Source organism: Paroedura picta, chromosome 8 (genome assembly GCF_049243985.1).
Source record: "Paroedura picta isolate Pp20150507F chromosome 8, Ppicta_v3.0, whole genome shotgun sequence".
NCBI lineage: Eukaryota > Metazoa > Chordata > Lepidosauria > Squamata > Gekkonidae > Paroedura > Paroedura picta.
In genome coordinates, this window is record NC_135376.1 from 6453192 (window position 1) to 6471273 (window position 18082).

Sequence of the window (18082 nt, forward strand, 5' to 3'; positions counted from 1 at the left end):
GGAGAGGACACGCAGTAATGGGTTTAAACTTCAAGTACAACGATATAGGCTAGATATCAGGAAAAAGTTTTTCACAGTCAGAGTAGTTCAGCAGTGGAATAGGCTGCCTAAGGAGGTGGTGAGCTCCCCCTCACTGGAAGTCTTCAAGCAAAGGTTGGATACACACTTTTCTTGGATGCTTTAGGATGCTTAGGGCTAATCCTGCGTTGAGCAGGGGGTTGGACTAGATGGCCTGTATGGCCCCTTCCAACTCTATGATTCTATGATTCTATGATTCTATGATTCTAACTAGCCTTGTCTATGAGCTTTCGCCTGCATGGAGCCAGGCCATGGTGACCATGAAGTTAGACTATTGTAATGCACTGTATTTTGGGTCTGCCCTTGAAGACAATTTGGAAATTCTTGTTAGCCCTGAACACTGAAGCTCAGCATCCCAGCTAAGCAGAATTTGTGTGTCAGTCCCCCTCTGCAGACATGCCATTGGCTCCTGGCCAGGTAAGTGTTATGAGCTGTCAAGGCACATAACTCCCTCCGGGAGTTCTCAAAATACCAGCTCAGAGTCCTCACACCGCAGGCCTGCTCCAGCTGCAAAGAGCTGCCCTTCCCTCCTGCCCGGGGCTTATTTCCAGCCAGGGCAGGAAAAGGCTCGGTCACCTCCTATTGATCATCGCCTGAGCAATTGGGAATTAGTGACCCGCAAAGAGCAAGGGAGGCCTGGTACGCACAAGGCAACGCTGAAACGCCCAATGGGTCGATCCCTTGCGAGGGACAGTTGTCCATTAATCGTTGAGCTGCCAGGATTTGGGTGAAGGAGGCGTCTCTGGCAAGCGGGGGCCATTCTTTCTCTCTGCCCCACTCCCCGGCAGGCCAGTTTGCTTCCTTGTGTACATGCACTAGGGATGCCAGTCTCCAGGTGGGACCTGGAGATTCCCTGGCATTAGAGTTCATCTCCAGACGACAGGAATTGGCTCTCCTGGAGAGAACGGATGCTTTGGCGAATGGACTCTGTGCCCCACAGAGGTCTGTGTTCTCCCCAGGCATCGTCCTCAGATCTCCAGGAGTTTACCTATCGGGATCTTGGCAAGTCTACCCCCTGGCCTCTGCTGGTAGCCTGGAAGGACCCAGCGACCTTAACATGCACACACAAACACAACACCCTCTGAGCAAGAGCGGCATAGAACTGGGTTCGATTCCTCACTCCTCTGCCTGAAGCCTGCTGGGAGACCCTGGACTGGTCACAGTTCTCTCAGAACTCTCTCAGTCCCACCAACCTCCCAAGGCACTTGTGGTGGGGTGCGGGAGGGAAGCCGATTGTAAACCACTGCAACTTTAGAGCCAGTGTAGTATCGTGGTTAAGAGCTGCGGCCTCTTATATGGCGAGCTGGGTTCGATTCCCCGCTCCTCCTCCACATGCAACCTGTTGGGTGACCTTGAACTAGTCTCAGTCTCACCCACTTCACAAGGTGAGTTCAGCTTTGTTGGTCTTAAAGGTCTCAAACGTTGTTACTTCTAAATATGAAGCCCCCTTAAGGTCTGGGTTGCCCACATGCCTCCCCCCCCAATAGCTTTGATCATGCAAGTCATAGAATCACAGAATCCTAGACTGGAACGGGGCCATAGAGGCCATCTAGTCCCACCCCCTGTTCAATGCAGGATCAGCCCAAAGCATCCAGGAGAAGGATCTGTCCAGCTGCTGCTTGAAGACTGCCAGTGAGGGGGAGCTCCCCACCTCCTGAGGCAGCCCATTCCACAGCTGAACTAGACTCACAGAATCCTAGAGTGGGAAGGGGGCATAGAGTCCATCTAGTCCCACCCCCTGTTCAGTGCAGGGTCAGCCTCAAGCATCCAAGAGAAGTGTGTATCCAACCTTTGCTTGAGGACTGCCAGTGAGGGGGAGCTCCCCACCTCCTTAGGCAGCCCATTCCACTGCTGAAGTACTATAAAATGTTTGTTCCTGATATAACAATGGCAGGGCTTCGTTGGGGCAGGTAGGAGGTGTACACCCCAGTGCCACAAGAAGAAGAATAGATAGGAACCTTGGCAGCAATGCCAGCTTATTTCACAAGTTGGGTTGATTCACTGCCCCAATTTGAAACCTCTGTGGCAGGCATTGTCAACCAGGGATTTGTGAAGGCCTGGGCTTGGAAGGGTTCCCTGAATGGGTGGGAGTGAATTAATTTTGTATATTTTAAAAATTTGTTAAATATTTATCAGGTGATATAACCATATACGGTCATGTTGACCAGCCCCCCCCCCTGTCAAAATGGCCAATGTTTTGGATGGAGGGGGTGGGAAGGGGAGGGGCCCCAGGTGGGCATGTCCACAGCTCTGCTTCCCAACCACATTCAACACCAGTGTTGAAAAAACTGAGGCCCTCCAGATGTCCATGGGCTACAAATTCCCATGAGCCCCTGCCAGCTGGCAGGGGCTCATGGGAATTTGTAGCCCATGGACATCTGGGGGCCCCCAGTTTACCCACCCCTGTTCTACACCATTGCACCACCTCTGGGGTTTCTCAAATCCTGAAAAATGTTTCAGGGGTTTCTCAATGGCATAAAAACTGAGGAAGACTGATCTAAGTCATGCCCAGAGTGGGCCCACCAGATGGCAAACCAGTGGCACCCTTAAGGCCGTTCAAGGGATAAGCTCTTATGCACACACACGCTTAGTCAGAGAACCTACAGCAAATCACTTTTTAAGGCCCGTCGTTTCCCACATGCTACAAGTATCGAGTTTCTGCCAATCCCCTCCGATCCCGCGCCTTCCGTTCGTTTGGTATGCTAATGGCAGCCAGCCCCACGTCTATTTGTACGTGCCCGGTAAGGCTGAGAGGAGATTGCAGTCGAGCTGAGGAACGAATCTCAAATGTTTTATCGATTCAGGCACTCCGGCTGTTCCATCAAAGGAAAAGTCCAAGCAGGCGTATCGATCCCGTTTGTTTCCGCTTGCCTCAACAGAGGCTGGATCATTTGGGTCTCTTTCAGATGCCAACTTATTCATGAGCGTCGGGGAAATCTCAGGAAGAGCCCAGCGGTGGAGGCAGACAGAGTCCAGAAGGGCGGCCGTGTTAGTTCACTCCAGCCCAAATAACCAAAGCCTGGGTTCAATCAACAGGTTCCCTGGGGGCTAAAACAGCCTTGCTAAATCTTCCTCTAAAATGGGTCTCCAGGTGTTTTTAGGAAGTGGACAGAGTCAGGTGGGCTTCCGCCCTGTAGGATTTCTGATTTCCTGTTTGTGATCTGATTGGCCATGCCGATTAAAATATTCTCTCTGCTCTTTCCCAGTGAATTTTCAAGCCGTATTCATTTCCTGAACTTGGGCTTCCTCTCTCTGTGTGGTTTCTCCACTTTCCCTGTGGCTGTTTGTTCCCTTAAAATGGTTCACACCTTCCTTTCCTCTCTCTGCAATGGGCACCCCGTGAAGTAAGGGGGCTGAGAGAGCCCTACGAGAATTGTGACAGGCCTAAGGTCACCCAGCAGTTTCATGAGGATCATGAGGAGCGCCAGCTTGGTGTAGTGGTTAGGAGTGCAGACTTCTAATCTCGAGAGCCAGTTTTGATTCCCCGCTCCTCCTCCACATGGAGCCAGCTAGGTGACCTTGGGCTCCCCACAGCATTGAGAAAGCTGTTCTGACTAAGCAGGAATATTAGTCTCACCCACCTCACAGGGTGTTTGTTGTGGGGAGAAGAAAGGGAAGGCAATAGTAAACTACTTTGAGACTCCTTTGGGTAGAGAAAAGCGGCATATAAGAACCAACTCTTCTTCTTCTTCAGTAATCTCAGAGCTCTCTCAGCCTCCCCTCCCTCACAGGGTGTCTGTTGTGGGGAGAAGAAAGGGAAGGCAACAGTAAGCTGCTTTGAGACTCCTTCGGGTAGAGAAAAGCGGCATATAAGAACCAGCTCTTCTTCTTCTTGTGGCTCTACAATAAAGCCAATTGGTGTGTCTACAGTTCCCTACAAGTGGGTTTCTGACCCCTTTAATGTAATGATTGGTCTAGGTGTGTTCTTATGAGCCTTGTGGGGCTGGTAGGGGAAGGGGGAAGACTGATTTCCATTCTACTGTTGTAAGCACAAATGGCTGTCTTCTCGCAGCTCCCAGGCGAAGGCCAATTATTACACAGTGAACACCTAAAGCAGGTTTTCTCAACCAGGGTTTCTTGATGGCCATGGAAGGGTTTCCCAAATGAGTGGGAGTTAATTAATTTGTTAAGTTGTTAAACATTTATCAGGTGGTCCCATTGATATCGCATCAGGACTGTGACTAGCCAAAGGTCACCCAGCTGGCTGCATGTACAGAGGATGGTTCGAATGGAATATAACAGAAGAAAGAACCTACCCTAGCCTATAATAAACATTTAAACAATTTAACAATAAATAGAAATGTCTTATCTCTTCTTTTAATTGTTATAGAACAACCAAAACGGCCTCCAGATTTAAACCGTTTTCAAAAGTATGGAGAAGTTTTAGTCCAAAGACTGTTTTAGTCCAAAGTTTTAGTCCAAAGTTGGACTAAAACTTCCCCATACCTGCAAGCCAAAGGCCAACATATATATTAAATTCTATGAAGGAGAATAGATCCTAGTGACTTCACCCGCCAACACTAAGTTGGAAAAACAACCACTGATAACAACCACTGATGAAAATACCTTTGAAAAATAAATTTATATTTATTGTTAATGTTTTAAAATGTTTATTTTAGCCTAGGGTAGGTTCTTTTTTCTGTTATCATCGACTGCATGTATAGAAGCAGGGAATCAAACTTGGCTTACCAGATTAGAAGCCACTTCTCTTAGCCATGACAGTATGCTGGCTCTCTTAGATATGGGAAGTTGCTTTGCCCATTACGCTATGCTGAAATCCTGGAACATCCATTTCCTAGTGTTTCTGGGGGAAGTCCAGGATTGTTGCCCAGTGGTAAAAGATGGCAAACCATCATGGTCAGATCTTTGGAACCTAAGCAGGGTCGACCCTGGATAATATTTGGAAGGGTTGGTACTTGGAAGGGGGACCACCAAGGAAGGCTCTGCAGAGGACGGCCATGGCCAACTACCTCTGCTTCCCCCTTGCCTTGAAAGCCCCTTGTAGGGGAAGCTAAGCATGGCGGGTGCTTGGATGAGGGATCACCAAGGAAGGCTCTGCAGAGGAAGGCAAATGCCATCTACCTCTGCTTCTCACTTGACTTAAGAGTGCTTTGCTGAGGGAAGCTAAGTAGAGTCGGTACTTGGAAGAGAGACCACCAAGGAAGGCTCTGCAGAGGAAGGCAATGGCCATCCACCTCTGATTTTCATTCGCTGGGGTTGCAATACATCGGCTGGGAGTTGATGACACTTTACATCAGGGGTAGTCAAACTGTGGCCTTCCAGATGTCCATGGACTACAATTCGTTGGCAGAAGCTCATGGGAATTGTAGTCCATGGACATCTGGAGGGCCGCAGTTTGACTACCCCTGCTTTACACACACCACAAGATGATGGCTGACCCGCAAAAGGTCACTCCCCCCTTCAAATGGAGGTTCCCAATAGATCTCACAGAGCTGAAGCATTTGAAATGCCACTCTGGAGAGTCAGCTGCCGAGCTTTTGGTGTGAATGCTGTGATGTGACCCTGTTGACCTTCCAACCGTTGTTATTTTCGTTTGGCGAAAACTCAGCCGTTGGTAAAGAGAAACAAGGACAGGGACCGCTGCTCTGTTTACTACCTGCTAGAGGAAGCTTGAGGCGCAAACGGCCTTTACGTAAGCACATACTAGGACCACTCCACAAGCACACCGGCTGTGTTTCTTGTTGGATCGGGAACCCCATCCTGTGTAATTCGGATTTAAAATCACAGAGGAGTCTCCGGCTCGAAGGGGTCCCTACCAAAAAGGGGTGAGTCATAAATAATTGGGGGGGAGCTCTTTTGGGAGTTGAAGGGGATATTCTTTTGCCTGTTGCATACCCCGAACCCCTTCCCGTGGGCTCATCCCACTTTTCCCGCCGTCTCGGATCTGCATTCCCTGCACCGGAGGCGCTGGGGAGCGGCAAAGCAGAGCATCTGTGAGGGGTACCTGACCGGGCGGTGGGGGGGGGGGGGGGAGGTTCAATCAAGTAGCACTTGTCATGCTACACGCTAGGAGGTTGGGGAAACCGTCTTTCGGCGGCGACCGAATCCGGTTCGAAATCCGGACCAGGGCAGGCCCGCGGCCCCGGGTTCGAGCGCCGGGCGGCGCTGTCCTCAGTGCTGAAAGGGCCCCCGCGGGCGGTCGCTGTCCGCGGTGCTGAATCCCGGGGTGCTGTCCGTGGTGCTGAAGCCGCGCCGCCTGCCTGCCTGCCTTCCTCTGCCTTCCCCTGCTGGCTCTCTCGCCTCGCCTCTCGCCGTTCGCCGCCAGCAGCAGTGACGTAGGCGAACGTGCAAGCGGCTCAGCCCCGCGTCCCTGAGACACCAGTTTCTCCAGGGGCCAGAAACTGAGAAGGCGGAGTAAGAGCGCTAGAGCGGTTCCTGGAGATCCGCGCTGGGCGTTTCGGATTTCTCTCTCTCTCTCTCTCTCTCCCCGCCTCCCTCGTTTTTATTCTTTAATTATTTATTTATATATATATATTTTTTTTGCAAAAAATCTCCCTTCTGCGCGCCGTCAACTCGGCTCCGGGGGGGAAAGCGAGGGAGCGAGCGAGGCGCTCGCCCCTGCCTCGCCCGTCTGCCCGCCAGCTCGCAGCCCATGAGGCACTGTGGCGATGCGTGCGGTCTGGAGGAACGGTTCGGCGCCCTCCTAAATTGCCCCCGACGATTATGGGCTGTATTGGCTCCAAAACCACCATCGGTAAGATCGCCTGCCTGGGCGGTGGGGGGAGGGAAGGAGGGAGGGGATGTTTGGGAAGGGGGCCCGGGGGATGGCGCGGGGGGGGGGGAGGGAGGGAGGGAAGGCTGGCTGGCTGCACCGCCGGGGTGCCAGGAGCAGCCGCCGTGTCGGCAGAGGCAGGTGCCCGGAGGCTCCCTAGAGAAAGCAGAGCGAGGCTGTTTTTCTTTTTCGAGTTGTTTTTCTTTGTGGTCATTGCGGGCATCGCGCGTCGGGAGGGAAGAGGGCGTGTGTGTGTGTGTGTGTGTGTGTCTATGTGGGTCTGTGTGTTTGTGCGCGGTGCGCTTGGCCAAGCGAAGGCGGAATATCCCCTCGCATAGGGAAGGGCAAGCCCGGGGTGGCTTGGCCGAGGGGCGGAGAGCCCGGCCCTGGCGCCGTGGGGCTCTTGGCGGGTCGCCACCGCAGCCTTCCGACGGTCCTCGGGTTGTTTTTCCCCTCCGGAGCTCGGAAGCCTCCCCCCGCCTCCCCTCCCGCCCTCCCGCCCCGAGCCACCTCTTGCCTTGCTCGGCTCTCCCGCCCGCACCCCGCGCCGCCAGCCACCGCCGGAGCCCGGCGCAATTAGCATGCGAGGGCAGCCTCGCCGTTGCCAAGGAACCGCTCTCCTTAGCAGACCTTCAGCCTCGCCCTCCCCCCACCCCCTCCCCTCCCCTCCCCTCCCCTCGCCGGCCGCCCCGCTCCCCACGCCCGTCCCCGAAGCAGCCCGAGATTCCAGCTGGTTCCCTCTGCTCGGAACAGGAGGTGTCCTGGGGGCTGGGGGGGCTTGAGAAAGCCAGGCTTGGGCCGCTCTTGGTGGGCCGAGCCCCGGTCGCGCTCCGGGTTCTGCCTGCGGGGCTTTGCAGCGAGACACGGCGCCAGCTGGAGGGAGGGCCAAGGCGGAGCAGGCTGGGGGGCCGGGTCGGTCCGTCTGTCCAGGAGCACCTTCGAGACGGGCAACATTTGTGGCAGGGGAGGAGCTGTCACCAGTCGCTGCTCTTCTCCAGTCTCTCGGGGGAGCGGAAGAAGCCGGCAGCGACTCTGGTGTGGTCTGGTGTGGTCAGGCTTGAAGGTGCTCCAGGATGCCAGCTCTTTCCCCCAGGAACTAGGCGATATTGGGCTCCCAGCGAGTCCTCTTTGGGGGGCTCTGGGGGTGGGGGAGAGTTCACAAAGAGCTGGCCTTGGGAATGTGGGTCCCAGGCCAGAAAGGTCAGAGGTCGCTTCTCCTTGGTGGCCTCTGTGGGTTCTCAGGGTTAGGGGCTCAGCTGTAGATGCAAGCCCCCCTCTTGACCTGAAACCAACCACAGGGGCATCCAGGGCTTGCTGGAGATGGGTGAGGCCTGGCAGAAAGTTTTCAGGAAGGGAGCTCTGGAGGAGACCTGTAACCCAGCCGAGGGTGCCTGTGGGTGTGTCCCAACAGAGCGTCTTTGGGGAGAAGAAATGGGGTGGGCGGCTGGGTGGGAAATACGCTAACTCCTTGGATGCCTCTTTGAAGACCCCCTCTTCCGCCGATTGTCAGGTCAGCAGCCTGATCTTAAGACTTGTGCAGGAACGCCTAGAAACGGCCTTATCCAGACTCAGACCCAGCAAGGTCAGGATTGTCTACTCGGACAGGCAGCTGCCCTCCAGGGTCTCAGGCCGAGGTCTTTCACGTCCCCTACTGCCGGGTCTTTTTAAACGGGAGAGGCCAGGGACTGAGCCCGTCACCTTCCGCATGCTGACCTTCCCCAAAAACATTCACAGGAAGCTGCTTTCTGTTCAATCAGACCCCTGACCCATCCAGGTCAGCATTGCTGACTCAGACTGCAGCCACTCTCTGAGGTTTCAAGTCAGTATCTTTCCCAGGGCCTGATCCTTCATTGGTGGTGCCGGGGATTGAACCTGGGGCCTTCTGTCTGCCGAGCGGAGGCTCTTCCGTGGAGCCATAGCCTTGAAAGCTCCCTGTGCCTTCTTCGGTCACGGGAGGTTTTGTGGAATATTCCGAGGTGCGATGCAAGTTGAGGGACAGCAGAGGTCCGTGTATCAGACGCTGTGTGCGAAGGGCAAAGGGAGAGACCTGTAGCCCGTGTTTTCGGTCAGCACATCAGCGGTTGCCAGTAAGGCAGTGAGTGGTTCTCCGCCTTCCTTATGCTGCAACCCTTTAATCCAGTTCCTCATGTTGTGGTGACCATAACATTATGCAAGTGTTCCTTCACAGAATTAAACCAAAACTGACCAATGGCATGAAGATCCATTGTTCATGATTGCATATAAATTGTTTTGTTTCTGGGGTTTCTCAGTTCAGTTCTGCCTCTTGTCCCACCATGCCGATCTCGCTCTTTTCCGCTGCTCCAGACAGACGAACGCTCTATCTCGATCTACCTCGCAAGGCTGTTGTGTGGATGGCGCCCTCCCCTGGCCAAACTGCTCACCCTGCTGCGACCCCTGTGAAAGGGTGGTTTGACCCCCAAAGGGGTCCTGACCCGCATGTTGAGAACCACTGCAATAAGAGAATGAGGGCTGGACTAAGATGGACCCAAACAGGCATGTTCTTAGCATGGCCTCTAATCCCATGTTCTCCTCAACTTCTAGGGTCTAACGCAGCAATGCCCCTTGTTTTTTTTGTTTTTTTAAGGATTATTTTTATATTTATACCTTAGAAAAGGTTACATAGAAAAGCAAGCAAGCTATAAAGCATTTCTGTAACCCAACCCACCAAGCCGTCTTGGGAGTCTTCGGGTGGTCTCCGATTAACCCAATTTGTCAGTGCAGCCGTTCTGGCGCGTTCTCAGATTCCCCCCTCCCATGTGTCCCTCCCTGTATGGAGGTTCTTGCCGTTTCCTGCACGAAGCATTTTGAAGTCGTGTGGCTGCAGTTGCATGAAAGAAACATTCTCTGCCCTGTTTTGGTAAATCTTTCAGGAAAACACGTAATAACAGGCTCTTAACCTTGACGCTCAAGATTGGGCCCTCCTGCTGGGCCCACAAGGATCTTTATGCACAGCTTTTTCTTGCACCGTTGAGGGGAAGGCTCCAGAAAGAACCCCCCCCCAGCCATTCCACGATCCCCAGTTCTGATGATGTTCTCCTCGCGTGGCGCCTGTTCCCTCCCGTGTGACACCTGTTAGATACCATTCTGGAAGGGTCAGTCTTCTGCCGTCCACTTGCGTAGATCCCCGCCCACCTCTCCAAGGGCCAGCTTTATGTAGGGCTCTCATCTGGAGAACCAGGTTGGATTCCCCACTCCTCTTTCACGTGCAGCCAGCTGGGTGACCTCGGGCGAGTCCCAGTTCTCTCACAGCTCTCTCGAGCTCGCCTACCTCACAGGGTGCCTGTTGTGGAAAGGGAAAGGGAAGGCGATTGTAAGCCGCTTTGAGACTCCTTCAGTTAGTGAAAAGCGGGGTACCAAAAGCCAGCTCTTCTTCTTTTCGGATTCATGCAGCAGGTCCTCAATTAGTGGATGAACATATCTGCAAGGTTTATTTATATATTTATTTATAATTGGATTTATATACCACCGTTCGTCAAAAGGTCTCACGGCGGTTCACAATAAAATATGATGGGAACCACTGGCCCATGGGCTACAATAACCATGAGCTCTTGCTAGCATGTGCTGGTAGGGGCTCATAGGGATTGTAGTCCAGGGATGTCTGGCATGGCCCCTTCCCACTGTAGGATTCTAGGAGTCTAGTTCAGCAGTGGAAGGGGCTGCCTCAGGAGGTGGGGAGCTCCCCCTCCCTGGGGGTCTTCAAGCAGAGGCTGGACAGATCCTTCTCCTGGATGCTTGACGCTGATCCTGCACTGAGCAGGGGGAGGGACTAGATGGCCTCCATGGCCCCTTCCCACTCTCAGAGTCTTCTGTGATTCCAGGTTCAGTTTTTGAAAAGGGATGGAGGCACTTCAGCCTCTGCAAAAGCACCAGACTTCTAGCATGGACATTTCCCCATCCTTACACACACATACACACACACACACACACAAATCCCATCCACCCACACCCCTCAATTAGGTTTGGATCATGCTCACCTCCCATGGTGCTCAGGGCCAAGGATCATTGTAGAGAGGGACCGGTCCAAGGTCATTTTGGATGCCCGATTCTCGGTCGTGAACTGGGTGGTGAGAGAAATGCACTCTGCACCTGGTCGAGGTCCTCTTGTCCATTCCAGGTCCTGGTGTTTTGGAGCTGAGTCCGCACACCAGACCTGTGCTTGGGGCCGATGAGGGTCCGGTCCCCCTTGACTTTCTCGATGAACACTTTTGGTGTCAGCTGCAAAAGCAGTACGTTGACTTAGTGATACGAAGCTCATGGTTGTTCTTGCCGAAGCTAATTTGATATCAACGGAAAATCGGTTTCTAGATGATTTCTGTTTTCAATGTCTTCTTCAGTTCTTGAGTCCTCCAATAGGAGATTGTTGTAACAATAGTGGGAAAATAGTCCCAGGCTAGCCTTCCCTGGTACCTTTGAGCCGATGACTTATCGATGATATTAACACACTAATATAAGGAAATACGGTAGGATTTTTCCACGCTAATCTTTCACTATTGTTACAACAATCTTGTGTTGGAGGACTCAACCACTGAAGAGGATATTGAAAACGGAAATTATCTAGAAACTGTTATGGTTGATTCTTCATGTCTGTGTGTATATACATACATATTTGTATTAGAATTGAATATATATATATTTACAAGAATATTGCCTTGGAAAGGTTCCTTGTTTTTCTCTTGATATTCTATTGTGAACCCTTTTCTTTGTGTTGGAAGCCAGTTTGATAGGCAATACACCAGGTGACATAACCCCCGAAAACTCCCCTCCCCCAGCTAACAAGAGGCAGCTTTCCCTTGTTCTCAGGAATAGCGTGTGAACTGGGGAACTGGTCCGGGCTACCTGACATCGTTCTTGCAGGGCGGACTCAAGGCCAGCCTTGCCGAGAGCATCAAGCTCCCCTCACCCACCGTTCCACCCTCCCAAGAGAAAACTGGCAATTGGACTACACAAGTGAGGGAGCAATGCAAAGTAATCAAAAACAATCAGGTAATTTGGAAGTGTTTAAGCAGGGGCTAGAAAAAAAGCCATCTGACAGAATGTGAATTTAGGCAGATTGTGAGTAGGTGGTGGGCAGAAGGGATTGTGTAGGTGCTTGGCTTTTATGGCCCTTTCTTGCATGCCCAGGGAAATCGTAGAACATAGAATCCTAGAGTTGGAAGGGCCCTCCAGAGTCATCTAGTCCAACCCCCTGCACAATGCAGGAAGTCACAACGACCTGCCTACCCACAGTGACCCCAATTTCATGCCCAAATGATCCCTACCACCATCAAAAATCTCCAAAATCCAGACTGGCATGGAGGGAATTCCCAGGCCTGCTCCCCACTGACAGGTGACTGAATGACAAGGGTTATTGACAGCTGACACCAATATGAGCATGGCAAGAGGTTGGAAACCAGGCAGAACCTGGCAATGGGTCTTATGCAGACCCCACGGCTCCTGTCATGGAAAGGGCGCCACGGAAGCAGCTTGTAGAAATTTTGCATCCTGCACCTGGAGTCGTCTCGAGGGATGCTCGTTCCTTTTGTATCGGAGGCCGAGCCTGTATCTCTGCCAGGGGGCTGCAGTCCCTGAACGTGCTCCTTTGGAACTTAAATCCCATTGATTTTTAATTTACGTCAGATTTCAACCATCAGTCGATTGCAGAGGGTAGCCGCGCCAGTCTGCGAGAGAAGAGCTAGATTTGAGTGTGCCGGCGCATTAGAGACTAGCAAGGTTTTGGGGTTCTGGCAGAAGGAGGGTTGACTCTCAAAGGCTTAGGCCAGGGGTAGTCAAACTGCGGCCCTCCAGCTGTCTATGGACTACAATTCCCAGGAGCCCCCTGCCAGCGAATGCTGGCAGGGGTCTCCTGGGAATTGTAGTCCATGGACATCTGGAGGGCCGCAGTTTGACTACCCCTGGCTTAGGCCCTGGGCGTCTCCTGGGTTACTAAGGCTGTTCCTGGACTCAAAACGAGCTCTGCCAGTTGGCTCGATGGTCCTTCCCTGCAGTGTGTGGAAATCAAAACCCTGGACAGAGAATTCTCAGTGACTCCCCTCTCCTTCCCATGCAGACCATTCCAACCTCTGGGGTTCCGTGGGGGAAGTAACGGCTGATACCAGTTCACAGGGCAGAGATGCCCAGTCGAGAATCTGCCCTTATTTCTAGAGCTGAGTCTGTTAGCCAGGTCAAAACCATACGTAGGGGTCGGAGGTGATGGTACCGCTTTACTCAGCTCTGGTTCGGCCACATTTGGAGTCCTGTGTTCAGTTTTGGGCACCCCAGTTGAAGAGGGATGTAGACAAGCTGGAGCGTGTCCAGAGGAGGGCAACACAGATGGGAAGGGGTTTGGAGACCAAGACGTAGGAGGAAAGGTTGGGGGAGCTTGGTCTGTTTAGCCTAGAGAGGAGACGACTGAGAGGGAATCTGATAACCATCTTCAAGGATTTAAAAGGCTGCCATGTAGAGGATGAAGCAGAATTGTTCTCTCTTGCCCCCCCAGAGGGACAGACCAGAAACAATGGGATGAAATTAATCCAAAGGAAATTCCGTCTAAACCTCCAGAAGAAGTTCCTGACAGTGAGAGCGGTTTCTCATCGGAACAGGCTTCCTCGGGAGGTGGTGGGTTCTCCATCTTGGGAGATTTTTAAGCAGAGGCTGGAGAGCCATCTGACAGAGAGTCTGATTCTGTGAAGGCATCAAGGGGGTGGCAGGTGACAGTGGGTGAGTGATAGGGTTGTGAGTGTCCTGCATAGTGCAGGGGGTTGGACTAGATGACCCAGGAGGACCCTTCCAACTATATGATTCTGTGATTCTATGAAGGGATCCAAGTTTATGCAAAGAGATGCCTGGTCTCTAGGTGAGCTGCCATGGCACAAACGGGGATTAAAACCTAAGTCTCTTCCCAGCTGCTAGTCTAGGGATTCCCAACCAGGGGTCTATGGAACCCTGAGGGTCCGTGGGAGTTCTGAAGGGGTTCCATGGAGGGCTAAGGATGCAGGCAGTGATGTCACTTTTTTGAGTGTGGCCTAGGGGGCAGGGCCAGCTGACATCACTTCCGGGGCTCCTCACAGTCTGAAAAATTATTTGGGGGCCCTTCCACATTCAATAGATTTTAAAAGGCTGTGCTTGTATGATGCTCTTCACCACGACCTCCTCCTGGGTGTTGGCTCGCTTCAGCAGGCGGCTCCTTTCTGGCCTGTAGCTTCCAGGGGGGTGACTTGCATGGGTGAATGAGCAGACCGGCCGCTATAGGCAGAACTTCGATGTCACCCGGCATCAACTCACAGCCCGGACTGGAGACAGGCGAGACAACTTGCAGCAGAATATGCCAACTCTCTCTCTCTCTCTCTCTCTCTCTCTCTCTCTCTCTCTCTCTTTCTCTTTCTCTCTCTCTCCCCTCCCTCCCTTCCTCCCTCCCTCCCTCCTTCTCCATCCATCCATCCAACTATCTGGCATCACGTTTTTATCCCCCTTTCTCCAAGGAGCTCAGAGACTATCCACAGATTCGGTTCTCACAACAGCCCTGCGGTTAAGGTTAAGAGGTAGGCTTAGGTTAAGAGGTTGGCTCAACGTCATGCAATGCACGCCCTGGGAGGCTGGCGGTGGAGGCCAGCAGGTCTCAGGAAATTCTGAATACCGGACTGATTGAAAGATCAAGCCAGGGTTACGCAGGTGTGGACGAGTAACGTGGCAGAAGCCAAGCATCTTGGGAATCTTGTGGCATCACCCAGACAGGTCAATTGCCATGTAGGTCAATGGGATGGCCGTGGTGAGCTCACTCTCTCCAGCTCTCAGAAGCTAAGCAGGGTTGGTCCTGGTTAGAACCTGGATGGGAGACCCGCCAAGGGACAGTCCAGGGTTTCTTTGCAGAGGCAGGCCAGGACCGACCACCTCTGACATCTGCCTCAAGAGAACCCAACAGGGCAACCCCAAATTGGGTAAGCCACCAGAAGGGAGATCACTAAGAGCGTCCCGGGTTGTTAAGCATTATTTATTTATTTTATTTATCGTATGGCAGAGTTATAGAGTGATATAAAATAGGTGGCCAAGTAGGAATGACAGCGATGCAGACTGATCGGGCCATCCCCCTAAATAGGAATATCAGAGTTTTCAAGCCACCCAGTTGTAGCTGGGGAGACTGCCAGGAGCTCCGTCACATCTCCCTGAAAAGTACAATGTTCACTTCCTGGTACAGGAGCGAAATAGGGAGTGGCGGGATATAAATCTAATAATAATAATAATAATAATAATAATAATAATAATAATAATAATAATAATAATAATAATAATAATAATAATAATAATAATAATAGTAATAATAGTTTAGCGGGGGGATGGGTGGGTGGCAAATAGCATCCATTTGCATCAGGAACGTGAGAGGATCGTTGGTAATGAGACAGGAAACCTAGGTCTCGCTTCGCTCCAGGAGGATTCATCACCTTGAGTGACAGTGGAGTGAATCAAGATGGATTGAATGGATTCATTGAATCACAGTGGAATGATTCAAGGTCTTATCATCACTCCGCTCTCCAAGACAGAAGGACAGATGGGCTCACATTTCAGCAGGGTCTGAAGAAGGGGCCCATCAAAGCCAGTATTGTCTACCCAGGCTGGCAGCAGCTCTCCAAGGCCTCTGGCAGGGATCTTTCACATTACTTACTGCCAGATTTTTTAACGGGGCATGCCAGGGATTGAACCTGGGACCTTCTGCGTGCCATGCAAGAAACTGCCTTCTCCTGAGTCAGACTCTTCATCTAAGTCAGTATTGTCGATTCAGGCTGGCAGTGGTCTTCCAGAGGTCTTTCCCATCCTTTATGACCTGATCTGTTAAACTGGAGATGCTGGGGATCGAACCTGGGACCTTCTGCACGCCAAACAGAGGTTCTACCACTGAACCGTGGTCCCTCTCCAAAAGTCTCCAGGGTCCAGCCAGAGGACTCCCATCACCTCCTGCCAGATCCTTAAGTGGAGATGCCGGAGATCGAACCCGGAACCTTCTGTATGCTAAACAGACGTTCTGCAACTGAGCCATGGTCCTTCTCCAGAGGTCTCCAGGGCCTCAGTCTTTCCCATCACCTCCTGCCAGGTCTTTTAACTGGAGATGCCGGGGGTCGAACTTGGGGCTTTCTGCTGGGGCCAATCAGTTAACTCCCCTTTCCCCCAACTCTGCATGAAGCAAGTGATGTAAGAGTCGAGCCACCATCCCTCCAATCCACCTGGCAGTGCCACGGCAAGGAGAAGACGGAGGACGGGAGAACGATGCATGTGCCAGCTCTCCTGCGCTCCTTGGAGGATGGGTGGGTTAAAATGTGCTCAATAAATAGATCGAGGCAGATGGAGGCCATGTTGGCAGCGTGCGAAGAGCACCAGAGTAGAGGGAGGGACCTTCTGTTCACATTTCACAGCACAGGAGCTGTTCGGACTGGGCTGGGAGTCAGAACGGTTTGCTTTTTGTTCCAAGGCATCTCCAGCTAAAAAGGACCAGGTGGGACGTGATAGGAAAGGACCCAGCCTGAGACCCCAGAGAGCCTTGGAGACAGCCTGTAGCTCAGTGGCAGAGCCTCCGCTTGGCATGCAGAAGGTCCCCGGTTCGGTCCCTGGCATCTCCAGCTGAACAGGTGGGACGTCATGAGAAAGAATTCAGCCTGAGACTCCGGAGAGCCATGGAGAGGGCCCGTAGCTCAGTGGCAGAACCTCCGCAGAAAGACTCATCTTGAAATAGCTCCACGGGAGGCTCCACGTTTATTGGTGCAGGATGGAAATCCAAGTTTCCGACAAAACAAGCCCAGGAGACCTGGAGTCTGACTTGGGGATGGCTCAGTGGTGGTGGATCAGTGGCTGAGCCTCTGCTTAGCATGCAGAAGGTCCCAGGTTCAATCCCCGGCCTCGCCATTTCAAAGGGCCAGGCAGGAAGGGATGGGAAAGACCTCTGCCAAAGACTCTGGAAAGCCATGGAGAGGGGCTGTGGCTTAGTGGAAGAGCCTCTGCTTGGCATGCAGAAGGTCCCCGGTTTAGTCCCCGGCATCTCCAGCTGCAATGAACCAGGTGGGACGTGAAGCCACTGCCTGAAAGCCACTGTCCACCGGAGCAGACTAAACTCCCCTTGATGGGCCCAGGGGCTGAAGCAGCACAAGGCCCCTTCATGTGCTCACTCAAGAAGAAGCCCGTGGGCCCAGCCAGTGCCTGCCAGAAGGCAGGAAGGGGTGTGGGACAAGTTGTAGCATTCGCTGAGTGGAGAGGAGGAAGAAAGGGCAGGAGGGTGGGATGGGGTGGGGATTAGGGAGGAGATGGCCGGTGTACAGAGCTCAGCCTTCCCAGAGAGCCCTTTTACGCCTCCCCAGTAGGCGCTGCCTCCAAAGCCCGGCTGAAAAAGCCTCTCCGGGCATTTCTCGGCGTGTTCAGCTCAGCCCCGTAATTGCGAGGGAGTCAGAACAGCCCTCGGCTCCCTCCCCGCCCCCTCCCCAGCATCAAAGGCCTGTTCTCTCCTCGGCCGGCCGTGCAGCGAGGAATCCGGTTCCCTAGCAATGGACCGCGGGGGCCTTTTGTCCTCGGGCAGGGACGGCGTGCAACGTTGGCAACGGTCTCCTCCCCTCCTTCCTTGGCTTCGCTTCGTGGCGCCCGTGGGGAAAATCGCGGGCTTCTTTCGAGGAGGCGATGGGTACCTTTCTCATTCAGGCCCTTCGGAGGCCCGGGGAGGGGGGGGGCAGAGCTGGCTCAGCCAGCGAAAAGAACCCCGTGCGGGAAGGCCGAAACCCAGCCGTGGAGGCCGAGAACACATCCCTCATCCCCCTCCGCGACCTTCCCGTCCCGCAGAGGTCACGGAAAGACACACCGTCCCCACCTCATTGATTTTTTTCAGGGAAATGCACCTGTTTTGCTGACTTTTTCTCCCTTTGTGCCAAGCCCTGCAGCTCATGTGGCACCCAGGCCTTTGGCTTTCTCCTCCCCACTCCCACACGACTTCTGACTCTGCGCTCAGTTCAGCAGGCACCCACGGTCTTGGCCAATCTCAGCCGGGCCATCGAAATTGCAAGCTGCAGGGGTCAGAGCCCACCGGGAGCGCTGTGGGCAGTTCAGGAGGCCTCACTTCCCAAAGGACGTGGCCAAAACGGAGAGGGTGCAGAGGAGAGCGAGGAGGAGGAGGCTCCGGGGCCTGGGGACCAAGCCCTGGGAGGAAAGGCTGAGGGACTTGGGGATGTGCAGCCTGGGGAAGAAGAGGTCAAGAGGTGAAACATTTGAAAGGTTGTCATTTGAAGGAGGGCAGGGAGCGGTTCC

At 53.1% G+C, this 18082-nt stretch overlaps 1 protein-coding gene across 2 annotated transcripts in view; it reads left to right on the forward strand.

Moving 5' to 3' along the window:
* The first annotated feature begins 6441 nt into the window (after positions 1–6441).
* Positions 6442–18082, forward strand: part of FAM131A (family with sequence similarity 131 member A) — a 71189-nt gene continuing 59548 nt past the window's right edge. For both annotated transcript variants that reach the window (XM_077348239.1, XM_077348241.1), the window contains exon 1: positions 6442–6793. In XM_077348239.1, the coding sequence (XP_077204354.1) occupies positions 6763–6793 (31 nt within the window). In that variant the 5' untranslated portion in view covers positions 6442–6762. The remainder of the gene's footprint in view (positions 6794–18082) is intronic.